This window comes from Notamacropus eugenii, chromosome 2, assembly GCF_028372415.1.
Source record: "Notamacropus eugenii isolate mMacEug1 chromosome 2, mMacEug1.pri_v2, whole genome shotgun sequence".
Classification (NCBI taxonomy): domain Eukaryota; kingdom Metazoa; phylum Chordata; class Mammalia; order Diprotodontia; family Macropodidae; genus Notamacropus; species Notamacropus eugenii.
In genome coordinates, this window is record NC_092873.1 from 241894382 (window position 1) to 241908722 (window position 14341).

The 14341-nt window shown below is 37.2% G+C and overlaps 1 protein-coding gene across 2 annotated transcripts in view; it reads right to left on the minus strand.

Moving 5' to 3' along the window:
- The window catches only part of LRP11 (LDL receptor related protein 11), a 94308-nt gene that overhangs the window by 21675 nt on the left and 58292 nt on the right, over nucleotides 1–14341 (minus strand). Inside the window, exons 4-6 of one of the 2 annotated variants that reach the window (XM_072643684.1) lie at nucleotides 14029–14154; nucleotides 11724–11933; nucleotides 728–1021 (exon numbers count right to left, since the gene is read on the minus strand). In XM_072643684.1, coding sequence (XP_072499785.1) covers nucleotides 936–1021; nucleotides 11724–11933; nucleotides 14029–14154 — 422 coding nt within the window. In that variant the 3' untranslated portion in view covers nucleotides 728–935. Of the gene's footprint in view, nucleotides 1–727; nucleotides 1022–11723; nucleotides 11934–14028; nucleotides 14155–14341 lie in introns of those variants that run through there. The other variant, XM_072643683.1, reaches the window with a different exon arrangement.

Sequence of the window (14341 nt, forward strand, 5' to 3'; positions counted from 1 at the left end):
GAAGGTCAGATGACTGATCTGAAGCTGCTGACTGTCTGCAGATCCTTGGAACTCACTCCTGGACTGACTTCTGAGAGCTACCCTGCAATGGAACTCTTTGCTTATCTTTCCAAAGTGAATTGTGAATGAGGTCACACAGCTGTGGATACAAGCTCCCTTTTCTAAAATAATGAGACAGAAATAAAAATCAAAAGCACAAATCTATCAAAGCACTTCTCATAGCATCTTTATCTTTTTTTTTTTAAATAAAGTGGCTTAACTGGCTAATCTCCCCACTCAAGAGAAAAATAAACAACAAATCCTCATGCACTTATTAAGCCCTTGCAATGTGCTGGACACTGTGTTAGATGCTGGAGATAGATTAAAAATAAAACAAATACTGCCTATCTTTCTGGTCTGTGCCTTCTCCCCTCTAACACTGAGGGGTGTGTGTGACGTGGTTGATAAAACAGCACAGGAGACTGAGAAGGAGTCATTAGACAGGTAGGAGAACCAGAACAGAATACTGTTAAAAAAAAAAAAAAGCCCCAGAGAGGAAAGATTATATAGGAGGATAGGGTGGTAAAGAGTATTAAATGCATTGAAGAGGTCCAGAAGGATAAAGACTAAGAAAAGACCATCAGATATGGTGATTCAGAGGTCATTTGGAAATTCTGGAGAGGATGGTTCCAGAAAATGGGTGATTCAAAAAATATCAGCTTCAAAAGTACAGAATCTCCAGGCATAGTTAGACCACATGAAAAAGATCATTCTTTTTATTTTTAATTTTTTGAAATTAAACTTATTTTCAATAAACAAAAATCTATTTTCTCTCCCTCCTACCCCCTCACCCACATTGGAAAAGAAAAAAGAAAAGTACAACTTTTGTGACAAATATGCATAGTCAAGCAAAACAAATTCCATCGTTGGCTTTGTCCAAAAAAACATGTTACTTCTCAGTCTGCACCCTGAATCGAACACTTCTGGGTCAGGAAGTGGGTAGTATGCTTCAAGAAGAATCCTCTGGAATCAGTGAGCATTTCTAGACAAGAAGCATTTTATTAAGTACCTGCTACCGTATTAAGCACTGAGTCATTGTTTGTCATTGTGTTTATCAGAGTTCTTCTAGCTTTTCAAAGTTGAAAACAGGATATTCTTCTGGCAGAACAGGCTCATCTAAATATCCCAGACCTAAACTGGCCTTCAGCTTTCCTCTGACAAATATTTCTAGACATAATTTACTATGACTTTACCAGAGTCCCAGATTCATTTTTTTGTGACCTCAAATAAAAAGCATGGCATAAGGCAATTATTTTGCTTCTTCCAATCTCAGTTATGCTTTTAGGTGATGAAGCAAAAACAATAATAAAAAGGGCCCAGAGTCATTTGTTTGTGGCTGATAATTTGCTTGTCTGATGTCTCTGTGAGAAAGAAATACAGTCATCCCTTCCACATGGAAACTTTCCCCATTGCAGTTTGGATATGGCATGGTATGAAATAAGAAATTAAATGGGAATTTTTTGGGAATTTTGCATAAGCCCTGATGACTTGTGAAGGCCAGGAAATGAAATGGAAAAAAGTTTAGAAATTCAGAAATGCATAAAATATATGTGTAGTATATTTTATCTTTTAATATAATAAGAATTCGGACTTCTCTGTTAGGAAGGGAGGACCAAAAAATTTTATGTGGATTTTCCACATTGAGCGTACTCTCCCCTCTATATGCCTAACAACTCCCCTCTCCCTACTGTGCTCCTAACACCTCCCTCCGCCCTCCAATCTGGAAGGGATAATTGTAAAGACATGAAAGTACTTTCCCTCTTCTTCCTACTCACATACTGCTCCTAATGAATTCAACCAATATTTTCTGAGCACTGGCTATGTGGATTAGCCCCAAGGGAGATACAAAGAAGGATAAACCACAATCTTTCTGCTCTCAAGGAATTTACAATCTACTTATTCTATGTGCATCTGCACTGATGAGCAAGAGCTGGATTCTTTTTTTAAATATTTAATTTATTTGCATTTTTCAACATTCACTTCCATAAGTTTTAAATTTTCTCCCCCTCCCTCCCCAAGACAGCATCCAATCTGATATAGGCTCTACATATACATGCCTATTAAACACATTTCACATTAGTCATGTTGCACAGAAGAATTATAACGAATGGGAGAAACCATGAGAAAAAAACAAAAGTGAAAAGAGTCTGCTTCACTCTGCATTCCAACTCCATAGTTCTTTCTCTGGACACGGATGGCATTTTTCATCATAAGTCCTTTGGAAAAGTTTTGTTAAGAAGAGCTAAGTCTATCAAAAACAGTCCTCAAACACAGTGGCTGCTATCGTGTATAGTATTCTGGTTCTGCTTACTTCTTTCAGAATCAGTTCACCTAAATCTTTCCAGGTTTTCCTGAAGTCTGTCTGTTTGTCATTTCTTATAGCACAATAGTATTCCATTACATTCATATACCACAACTTGTTCCGTCATTCCCCAATTGATGGGCATCCCCTTGATTTCCAGTTCTTGGCCACCACAAAAGAGTGGCTATACGTAATTTTGTACATGTGGGTCCTTTTCCCATTTTAACGATCTCTTTGGGATACAGCCCTAGAAGTAATATTGCTTGGTCAAAGGATATGCACCTTTTTATAGCTCTTTCTTTGGGCACAGTTCCAAACTGAAGAGCTGGATTCTTGAAGGTGTTTCCATATCCTTAACAGCCATAACAGAAGTAATTCAAGCAAAGTGGAGAAGGAACGCTAGAATACCCTTGACTATCACAAGATCCCACTAAAATAGTTGGTGTTAACCTGTACTTGACTGAAACAGGATCTCAGGGCTGAATTATTGAGTGCAACTCTAGACTCTCTGTTGACCAAAGAGATTGAATGAGATCATGTATGTAAAACATGCTATAAATCTTAAAGCACTATAAAGAGCAGCTATTATGATGTGCTAAAGTGACTAGAGCTGGTCTTAGTATCTGCAAACCTGGGTTCAAGTCTCACCTCTGACACATACTATGTGACTCTGGGTAAATCACTTAATTTATCAATGACTCAGACAGCTCTCTAAGACTCAAAGTTACAGAGGAGAAGATGATATGCATTGGAAGGGAGGGAGGGTTTTCCTTCATCAGAAGTTCCTTCCGTCATCTGAATGACAGGTCAGTTTCAAGCAATGTGATTATTATTAGAGGCTAGGTGGCACAATGATAGAATTCTGGGCCTGAAGTCAGGAAGACTCATCTTCCTGAGTTCAAATCCAGCCTCAGACATTTACTACCTGTGTGACCCTGGGCCAGTCACTTAATCCTGCCTACCTTAGTTTCCATCTGCAAAATGAGCTGGAGAAGGAAATGGTAAACCACTCCCAGGTCTTTGCCAAGAAATCATAGAATGGGGTCACAAAGAGTTGGACATGACTGAAATGACTCAACAACAAAAATGAATGAGAAATATTGGTGTTGACTTTTAGCACTGTGTGCTTCGCCATCATTCCTTGACAGGTCACGTTTCACACCTATAACATCAAACCTATAAAATCTCTTTAGTTACTACTCTGCTGTTGAGTTAGTACAAGTAATCTTAATTTCCATGTTGTTTTACTGTACTGGAAATATTACTTGAGTTTTCTTATAAACAAATAGCTTTTATAATAAAATTCTGTTTGGTCAGCTATCCTATTATGGTAGTAGCCAACTTTAAAAAATAGTTTACCAGTTTGTCAGAGTTGAGTTGCTAGTATTTATATAGCTGTTCAGGGTCTGCAAAATAACTTACAAATACTATTTCACTTTATCCTCCCAATCACTCTGGAAGATAAGTGGTATTATCATTCCAATTTTATTGACAAGGAAACTGAGGCAGACAGAAGTCAAACGACTTGCTTAGGATTCTCACAGCTAGTATCTAAGGCCATATTTGAACTCAGGTCTTCCTAACAATAGGCCCAGCCCTCCATCCACTGCACCACCTAGCTGCCTTATAGTAAGCCTATTTGCAAGACTATTAATAGGTCCTAATAAAACTGTTTATTGTATCAATTATATTACCAACATGCATTCAGGGGAAGAGAACAACCCATAAAAGCATGACAGTTTTGATAAATTATTTTGTGCTTATCTACAAGGCTGTTTATAGAATAATCTTTTTATGGCATCAGAATGTTGGTGACATTCTGTTTTTTGACAAAATAAAAGCATCATTTTGTTCAAAACCAAGGAATGATTTGGAACAGATGAATTAGTGTATCTTAGTATCTTTTCATTAGAAACAAAATGGCTTTGCACCTATCACTCTGAATGGTGACAAATTATCATGTCTGTAGACTTCAAAAAACCCAAATAGTTACATACATGCCCATAAACTCGAAAAAAGCAAGAACTAATTTTGCTGTCTGTTCCTCAGAGTTCAGGGCTGGATTATGCATAGAAGTAACGCTTAATATTGGCATTGGTCGATTATGATTTATTAGATTATATTTGTTCACAAGGCATTATCAATAATATAGACTATGACACGTAGATCTTAGTGCTTGCTTTCCTTAAAACAAACTTGTAGAAAGAGTTGTTTTTCTATCAGCAAAAAAATTCATTTTCCTTCACAATGATAAATGGATTGGCTTTTATTTGGTCGTTTATTCGCTTGAGAACTAAAATGCTTTTTTGCTAAGATGGAGAAGTCAGAATTCCAACACTTTGAAACAGTAATCATGGGGAGCATGGAGTTCTACCTAGCTATAGTATTTGTCAAACTCTCATAAATTAAATCTACCTTTCTCAGAAATATCATCTTTTAATTTCTTTAAACTTTAATTTCCTGGCAAGGAAACAGGAAAATTTGATGATGAGAATGACTGTACGAAATCTTATAGCCACTTAGTTTGCAAAAAATTTACAATGGGCAAGAAACCTTGGTTAGCATGCACTGTCATAAATGCAATATGCTTAGCTGGTAATTACTCCAGTCACGTCCAGGCTCTAGTACAGGGTTTTTTTTTAATTGTTTTTTGTGTGTCATGGACTCCGTTGGCAGTCTAGCAAAACCTTGAACCCTACTCAGAGTAATGTTTTAAATACATAAATATTTTAAATATATAAAATAAAACACATAGGATCACAAGGGAAATTCTATCATCAAAATATTAAAAAACAACAAAAACCCCCACATTTTTAGCTCGGAGTTTATAGCACTTTAAAATTTGCAAAGCAAAACACAGATCCTGAGTTAAGAAACCCTGCTTCTATGCTGTAAACAGCTGAACTAATGAAAACTTAGAACTTTGAAACTCAACATGTAAATTTTGTCTCAATCCATTAAATAAGGTTATAGAGTTGGATTTGAAAAGGACAAAGTTAATCAAGTTACAAATGAAAAAGAGCCAATTTGTGTGTGTATACAAAACAGATCCTAGTTGTCTCAGAGACCAGCTTTCTTTTGCCTTGGCCAGGTCAGATAAAAAGTGTTAATGAGTGAACAGACCACAGACTATGCAGCGTCTGCTGCTGAACAGTGAAATCCAACAACATCTTGGCAATCCTGCCTTTTCACAGAGGGTAAACACAAGGCAGTCCAGACAATCAAAGGGCTTTATCAAGCAACAGTAGGACTCTATTCTCCTTTTAATTTATGCGCTCAGTTTTTCTGGCATTTATGGTGTACATATAAGTCTAATAAGAGAAAGAAAAACATCTAATGCCTTGAGGCAGATTGCAGGCTATCCACGGCTTTTCAGGACTTCAAGTGGAGGCTGGATGATCATTTGTTGGGCATATTGTATACATATATTCTCATGGAGGTATTGATGAGATAACATCTGAGCTCTCAGAATCAGAATACCAGAATTTCAGAACTGGAAGGAACTATTTAGTTCAGCCTGTATCTGATTAAGAATCCTTCCTGTAAAATACTGCTGGAAGACCTTCTATGAAGGGATAACCCACGCCCTTCCAAAGCAGCCAAATCTACTTCTGCACAGCTCTAATTGTTAAGAAGTTTTTCCTTATGCCAAAGCTAAATCTTCCACTTTGATATTTTTTCTCGTTGAATCCAATTCTGTTGCCTGAGGCCAAACTGAACAAGTCTAATTTGTCTTTCATATGAGACAGTCCAGCTATAATGTACCCATTGGATCTTCTCTTCTCCACATATCCTTGGTTTTTTCAAATGATCCTCACATGGAATAGACATAAAATCCTTCCTTGTAGTTACTGCAAAGAATATCAATTTCCTTCCTAAAAGTGGTGCCCTGGACTGAACACAACACTTCATTTTTTTTCTCATTCAATTTTATTTTATTTTCAGATCCACACTTTCCCCCTTCCCGCGTCTCCATTGAGAAAGCTAGAATAACAAAAATTCCTTTAAAAAGATGTAGAGTCAAGCAAAACCAATTCCTTTATTTGCAGTGTCAAAAACAAAATAAAACAAAAATACTCTGTACTCTGAGTCCCTCAGGAGGTGAGAAGCATGTTTCATTCTGAATCCTCTTAGAACTGTGGTTGGTCATAGCACAACACTTCAGATGTGGCATGACCAGGACAGAGTACAGAGAGATGATCATTGACTTAGTCCTGGACATTGATCCTCTCTTAATGCAGTCCAAGATTTCATTGATTTTCTTGGCTTCCATATAACACTTATAAGTGTGAGTGTGTGTGTGTGTGCGTGTGTGTGTGTGTGTGTGTGTGTAAACACATAGCATATAATATTGATGCATGCTGTGCTTGCAGTCTACTACAGCCCCTAGATCTCTTTCAGATAAGCTTATATCTAGTTATGCCTTCCTAATATAACATTTGTGAAGCTGATGTTTTTGAACCCAAGTAGAAGACTTTATCTATATTTATCCCTATTAAATTTCCTTTTATAAGATTTGGACCAATGTTCTAGTCTGATGGGACCATTTTGGATTCTGACCCTGTGATCCAGGGTTTAGCTGTCACTTCTAGCTTAATGTCATTGGTAAAGATGTTCTTTTTGCCTTTGTCAAAGTTATTGATGAAAATATTAAACAGTACAAGACCAAGAACAGATCCCTAGGGCACTAGACTGCCAAACTGACATTGAACCTTTAATGACTATATCAACTTTCAGGTTCTATAATAAAATGATCTTTGAATCTATGAACCCTCATCCTATACTTAGTCACTCAAACAGGGGAATGGATCAAAAGAGAAAACAAATAACTACTTCCAGGATACTTTACTTCGAAGTTTTCAATGTAGGCACAGCTTCTTCATTTTTTATATTAGAGTTATTAGGACTGATAACTTTCTACCCACATCTCAGAATCCTACTTACCCAGGTGGCTTGGGGAACAAGTTGATGATCTTCCAATGAAGATTTACCATGAAATAATTTATAGCATGATAGAGAAATAACACTGCAGCGCCAGTCTTGAGATCAGGAGAGATGTGACTTCAAATCCCAGCTCTTACAGTTACTGGATTTGTGACCCTGGTTAAGTCACTTACCCTTCTTGGCTTCAGTTTCCTAATCTACAAATGGGGATAATAACACTTGCAATCCCTACCTCACAGATTTATTGTGAGGAAAGTTCTTTGAAAGGGTTATATAAATTTGATTTAGTATTTTTAGGCTATAAGCTTTTCCCTTCCCTAACTTTATAGAGGAATTTTAAAATTCAAACCTTGTGACTTGTATCCAAAAGCATCCCTAAGCTCTGTCTACAAAAGTTTTGACACTCATTGCTGAGGAAAAGAATGAATTGGGCTGAAGAGTGAACAACCAAGGTCATATTAGAGAACTGCAGAGTCTCAAGAGTTGGAAGGAGTCTCTCAGCCAGAGCTATTGCATGTCTTGCCCAACATCTCCAACAAATGGTCACCCACAGAGGAAGAACCACCTGCCTTTTTAGTAAGAGCTCTGTTAGAATGATTATTTACATCCAGCTGAAATTTGCCTCTGCAGCTTTCACCCAGTGTTTCTAGTTCTACTGTCTAAGCCCATATATAATCTTTGTTCCACAGGCCAGCTTTTCATGTATTTATAGGCAGCTATGGTATCTGCAGGGACAGTTAGGTGGTGCAATGGAGAGAGTTCTGTGTCTGGGGTCAGAAAGACTCCTCTTCCTGAATTCAAATCTAGCTTCAGACACTAGCTATGTGACTCTGGGCAAGTCCCTTAACCCTGCTTGCCTTAGTTTTCTCATTGGTAAAATGAGGTTGAGAAGCAAATGGTCAACTCACTCCAGTATCTTTGCCAAGAAAACCCCAAATGGGCTCATGGAGAGTCAGATATGACTGAAAAACGACTTAACAACAAAATGATATTTGCCCTAAGTCTTCCAAGCCAAACATCTTCCATTCCTCCAACAAATCCTATGCACATTTTTAGTTCTTTCGTCATTCTGGGCAAATTTTAGTTAATAACCTTTCCTTAAAGTGGTACAATACTAAATACTGATATTACATAAATGTGTCCAATCAGGGAAGATTATAATGAGATTGTCATCTTCCATATTCTGGACACTATGTTAACGTAGCCTAATATCATGTTAGCAGTTTTTTTGTGGTATTCCCTGACATATGGTTGACGCATACAGAACTTATAGCACCTTCCGTGTGCTCCCTCCCTCCAAAAGAGAATTAGGACATAGGATGGATACTTTTTTTTTGTTTTGGTATTTCCTTTACTGACAATCAAAAAAAGATTCTGCTTCCTACTTCTTTCAGTGTTCACTTCTTTGATGTTCCCTTCTATATTTATAAAACTGATAGAAAATAAACCCTAGTGTTTATGGGACTGTCCTTGCTCAGATGCTGCTGCCCATGACACAGCTTAATTTTTGCAGGGCTCACTTTCCTCATCCGTAAAATGAGGAGATAGGCCTTCATGACCTCTAAATTGACTTCTGGCTCTGAGATTCAAGGAACCCATGATCTCAAGAACCCCCAAACTAAAACAAACAAAAACCACACCCAACAGCCACAACAAAATGCTGCTGAGTGTGTAAGCAATCCATTCAATGTATATATTTGCTAGGCTACTTAAATATCTATAGAAAGTTTAAAAAAAATTTATGCTTAGAGTGAATGGTAACGATATGGTTATAAATGTAGACAGAAATGGGACATTTTGTATTCTTGAATGATAGAACCATCACATTAATTGAAGCATTTGTAACAAAAAATAGAATTTTTTTTGGTTGAATCAAGATATTTGAACAATATAAATAGACATTCGTGTTTTTTAGAGAATCACAAAACTTTTGAGCAGAATGAGACCGCCGAGATTTTGTCAAGTCCCTAACCTTATAGTGGAGGAAACGATGAGGAAAATCAAACATTTCTGAGGCTTAAGCATGGATTTGAAAATGAATCACCAATGTAGATGATCATTTTATGATGATGAAATAAGCTTGAGGGAGAAATTTATCTATTCATTTGACAAGCAGATAGGACAAAATAGAGAAAAATGCAGGAATATGTTAGTTCACAGAATCATGGTGTAGTAGAGGTTGAGTTGGCTTACAGGATCCTCTCTTATGTGTACCCAGGGATCCCCTGGAAATTTCTGGGGACCTCAAGGACATGGGCACTTATTGTCTGGGGGCTTTTGGAGATGATGAACTTCTTGACTTCTTCTAGACATGTGGTAGCCCAGAGCTGAAAGGACTTTGCAAACCCTGAGGGGACCCTTGGCAGTGACTCTCCATGTGGCATCATGTGACTCCAGTGAGGGGTTGGGAAAGATGGGTCTTTTTCTATTTGGGTTTCCTGGTGACTTTGTCTATGTGGCATCTAATGCAAGGGGTCAAAATGAGGTGAGTTTGCACCGGGTCTACAGCTTCCTTTGCTTTTTTTGTGTTGTTTTCTGATGAATATACTGAAGTGGATGTGTCCAAGACTGGAGGTGGCCTTGTGAGTTCAAGAAGTCTAAAGCTTCCATGAAAAGTTAGAGCTGAATGAAAGCACTGCAGTGGTCCCCAGCAACTACCTTAACACCCTGGAGGGGGAGGGCAACTAAGAATCATAAGGGAAGGGCTGCGCAGAGGCAAAATGTTAAATGCCTAATCAACAATACTTAGTACTACCTTATGTTCTGACACAGTTAAATGTCAGCGTCCTGGAAGACTGTAATAGTAGTTAAAAGTTAAATTACTGAATCTTTTTAATTTGCTTAATCCTGTTTCCTAATCTGTAAATTTACTAAATATGAAGCCTGTTTAATTTGCTCTGTTACTGCATGCTTCTAAGGCCGCTGTTTTTAGCATTCCTTCTGTGTGCAGGAATAAAGTCCCATACTGGAATCATGTTATATATTTAGTTTCATGTACAATCATCTTTTTTCTAGTCTACTATGTTATGGAAAAGCTTGTTATATTTCTTAAGTTCAGAATAAATTAAATTAAATTAAAAAAAGAAAGGAATAAACTCTTATCCCATACTTGATTCATATTATATATTAAATACTTCTTTTACATTCTGCTTTGAGGAAACTCTTTTGAACTGGATTTATTTTAAAAAGTGAAATGAATAGCCTTGTAAGATAGTGAACTTCTAGTCACTAGACATGTTTAAACAGAGGCTGGATGTTTGAGAGGTCATGAACTTAGAATAGTGGACCTTCAAAATTTCTTTCAACTCTGAAGACTCTGTTAGTCAGCTCTGTTCAAATGCTAGATAATAATAGGCTGTGGGGCAGCTAAGTGATACAGTGAAAAGAGTTCACAGGCCTAGAGTCAGGAAGCTTCATCTTCCTGAGTTCAAATCTGACCTCAGAAACTTATTAGCTGTGTGTGACCCTGGGCAAATCACTTAACCCTGTTTGCCTTAGTTTCCTCATCTGTAAAATGAGCTGGAGAAGAAAATGGCAAACCACTCCAGTGTCTTTGCCATGAAAACCTCCAGATGGGGTCACAAAGAGTTGGACATGACAGAAAGAACTGAACAGCAAAACCCAAAATATTAGGTTGAACTCTCAATCTTAACTATACACTAAATACAAACAATTGCGAATCAAGATTAAATCACAATAAACATTTTTTTTGCTTTTATTGAAGAAAATTCCATAATTTTGGACCCCCAAAGTAATTAAATTGTATATATTCTTTGATCCAGAGACACTGAGTTAATATATACCTTATATATGACTTCAGGAGGCCAAGGATGTATAGGGAAATGACTTATGCATACAAGACTATTTATAGCAGTACTTTTTGTTGTAGCTGAGAACTGGAAGGATAAGGAGTGCCCACCAACTGGGGAATGGCTGCACATCTCTGGCGTATAAAAGCAATAAGTGCACCATAAGAAATAAAAAGAAGTGCAGAGAAAAATGAGAAGACCCTTGTGAACTGAGGTGGTCCTGAATGAGGTACACAATTTCAGGCATGAACAATGCGGTGGTTTATTGGGTTTGACAATACTTATTTTTACAAGGGAGTACTTCTGTTGGGACTGGATGGGTAGTGATAGAAATGCAAAAAAAAGAAGTGCATTAATAAAATATTTTTTGGCAAATGCAGCTCAGAAAGAAGCTCAGAAATGGACATAAAAGTAGAACAATTCATCTTGTTAAATTTAATATATACTTTAAAAACTATAGGCAACAGAAATGTAGTTCCTTATATAACTCCTTGTTCTCTGTATATGGAAAAGTTTGTGTCTACTGATGATCATTAATATTTATTTAATGTTTATTGAATTGATGTTATCATTTAAAATTTTTTTAAATTAAAAGAATTTTTTAGAGAGTGATACTTTTAAGCCCTTACCTGGCATTAAAGCACTCATTTGATTCTGTGGTCCCTGAGAGACTGAATGGTTACTTTTGTCTGCATTGGCTGAGGGGAGCAGCTGTTTCCTTGTGGCTTTCTGGACGTTTTGCGAAGGAAGACTTCTGTTTGTATCTTCAGTCAATCCCACAGTTCTTTGCTGGGCTGGACTTAGAGCAGCATGAGTTATTGTCTTGCGGCCAGGACTCACTGAATGAATGGAAATAAATTAATTATTAGTTGTCAGGGTTTTTTTTTGGGTGTAAAAATAAACTGAAAAACACTAACTTGTCAGTGTATCTCTAATAATGAAATATTGCAGTTATGCAGAATTCTAAATGCAAGTATTTAAATTTTTTAAATAAATGCCATCATCTCTGGTTTTTAATGGACAATTTTTGTCTGAACTTTTTTATTTAAGACTTAAAGACAGAAATAGTTAATGGCAGAGTCAAGACCCAGACCCAACATTTGCAGATCTAATCAATGAACATTATCAGTCTTTTTAATATTGTGATTTTCCCCTTGGTTGTGTTCCTGTAGTACCTATAACTAGAAAAGCGTTTTAGCATGTGATTTGGTTTTCATAAATTATACTAAACATCAGTCATAAAAATCTGAAAAAATTACTTCAAAAACAAAATTAATGTTAATTTAAATTTTAAGAGTGCCCATTACTTGGGGGATACCATAAACAAATTATGGTATAGGAATGTAATGAAACACTATTTTACCAGAGAAACCTGGAGACTTGCATGAACTGATGAGTGTATGAATAAGAGTCAAATAACCAGATAGAGTAATTTGTATAATAACACCATTGTAAAAACAAACAACTTTAATAGATTTCAAAACGTTGATCAATGCAATGATCAATCATGATTTAAAGGGATCAGTGATGATGGAGGCTGTCTACCTCCTGAGAGGGTAGGAATGGACTGGAAGTAGAAGGAGAAGGAATTCCTACATTTTTGGACATGCCCATGTGGGCCTTTGTTTTGCTTGATGAAGCATAAGGATTTTGCTATTATTATTTTTAAAAGGGGAGAAGCTGAGGGGAGAAAATAAATACTTGTACATTTTCAAAAAGTACATGTTATGAGTACTTTTAGATCAGGCAAGAGTACTGAAGTATGAAGCAGTGATAGGACATTGTAGCATCAAGCATGTGGGAAATCCCCGAATTACAGAGTGCTATTTGAAATCTGATCAATAATTAATCTGACAATCACCACTATTTCATATTTTATATTGTACACACAATGAAAAATTTCGATTGGGATTGCAAATTTAGATTGCAGTTATCAATGACAAAGGGTCTATGCATTTAACTTCCTTTTTGATTCAATTCAGTGAACATGTATTAAGTGCCTACTACATGCAGGGACGGGAAAGTCAGGGGTGATGTAATGGATAGAATGCTGAATTTGGAACCACGGAGACCTGGGTTGAAATACTGCTTCAGAAGCTAACTACTGTGTGACCACTGGTAATCTGAGTCTCCATTTCTTTATCTTTAATGACATAATAACAATAATAGTTAACTTTTGTAGAGATCTTACTATGTGCCAGGCACTGTGCCAAGGCATAACAAGTATTATCTCAATTTGATCTTTAAAACAACCCTAGGAAGTAGGTGCTATTATTATCCCTATTTTATAGATGAAGAAACTGAGCCACACTGAGGTTAAATGACTTGCCCAGGGTCATACAGCTAGTAAAATCCGATCCTCTATCCACTGTGCCATCTCTCTGCCCCACCATAATACCTACCTCAAGGGGTTTCGTGAAGTTGAAATGAGATAATACATATGAAGTACTCTGTAAAAGTTTAAAGCACTATATAAGTACGAGTTATTGTCACTGTCGTTGCAGACACTAACAATACCAAGATGAAAAATGCCACCCAACCTCTGGATGAAAAAAATGTATTGTTGTTATTCAGTCATGCAGTCGTGTCCAACTCTTTGTGACTCCATGAACCAAAGCACACCAATACTATCCATGGGATTTTCTTGGCAAAGATACTTGAGTAGTTTGCCATTTTCTTCTTCAGTGCATTAAGTTGGACAGAGGATAAGTGACTAGCCCAAGGTCACACAGCTAGTAAGTGTCTGAGGTCATATTTGAAATCAGGAAGATGAGTCTTCCTGACTTTGGGCTTGGAGCTCGATCTACTCAGCCACTCAGTTGCCTCAAAGAACCTTACTTCCTTAAAAATAAGCATGCAGACATTTGTGCTACAAATCCACTTCCCTGGGCTTCCAAGCCCCGAGACCAAGGGTGTTCCCTCCTGGCCACTCACCACTCTGGCAGAAAGCTTCATCAGATCTGTCAGGGCACTGATCCACTCCATCGCAAGCCAGCGTGATGTCGATGCAGCAGCCGTCGTCACAGAAGAAATGATAACGTGAGCAAACTTTCCAACATTCTGTTTATAAAGCAAACCTCAAATCACTGGTAAGCTACCTCTGGGATGGGGCACACAGAAGCTGTGACTTTTAGAGGGGTCTAGGGCAACAAAGAACAGGTAAAAGAAATATACCGAGTCAAAGGGATGCAGCTGCTGCGGAAAGAATTAGTAACTGGTCAGAAAAGCAGGCTCTGGGGAAATTGAT